Source organism: Fulmarus glacialis, unplaced genomic scaffold, assembly GCF_000690835.1.
Source record: "Fulmarus glacialis isolate BGI_N327 unplaced genomic scaffold, ASM69083v1 scaffold30381, whole genome shotgun sequence".
NCBI lineage: Eukaryota > Metazoa > Chordata > Aves > Procellariiformes > Procellariidae > Fulmarus > Fulmarus glacialis.
Window position 1 is genome coordinate 1 of NW_009195133.1, and position 217 is coordinate 217.

Consider the following 217-nt stretch of genomic DNA (forward strand, 5'->3'; position numbering starts at 1 on the left):
GCCCGCAGGTGACTGCCTGCAGCCGCCGAGGTTTGCCTTTGCGGAGCCCCCCACGCCCCTGGAGAAGTCCTACGCCGTGGGGACCACGCTGCTATACAGGTGCCGCTCGGGGTACACGAGGGCCGAGGGCAAGTCCGCCAAGGTCACCTGCGGCGTCGACTCCCTCTGGTCGGCAGACCCCGACTTCTGCATCGGGGGGGTCCCCCCTCGTTGGCCG

The 217-nt window shown here is 70.5% G+C and overlaps 1 protein-coding gene across 1 annotated transcript in view; it reads left to right on the forward strand.

Moving 5' to 3' along the window:
• Positions 1-7: 7 nt before the first annotated feature.
• LOC104084255 (complement component receptor 1-like protein) overlaps positions 8-217 on the forward strand; it is a gene marked incomplete at both ends in the record, with an annotated part of 12101 nt that continues 11891 nt past the window's right edge. Inside the window, one exon of the mRNA XM_009588012.1 lies at positions 8-199. Coding sequence (XP_009586307.1) covers positions 8-199 — 192 coding nt within the window. The remainder of the gene's footprint in view (positions 200-217) is intronic.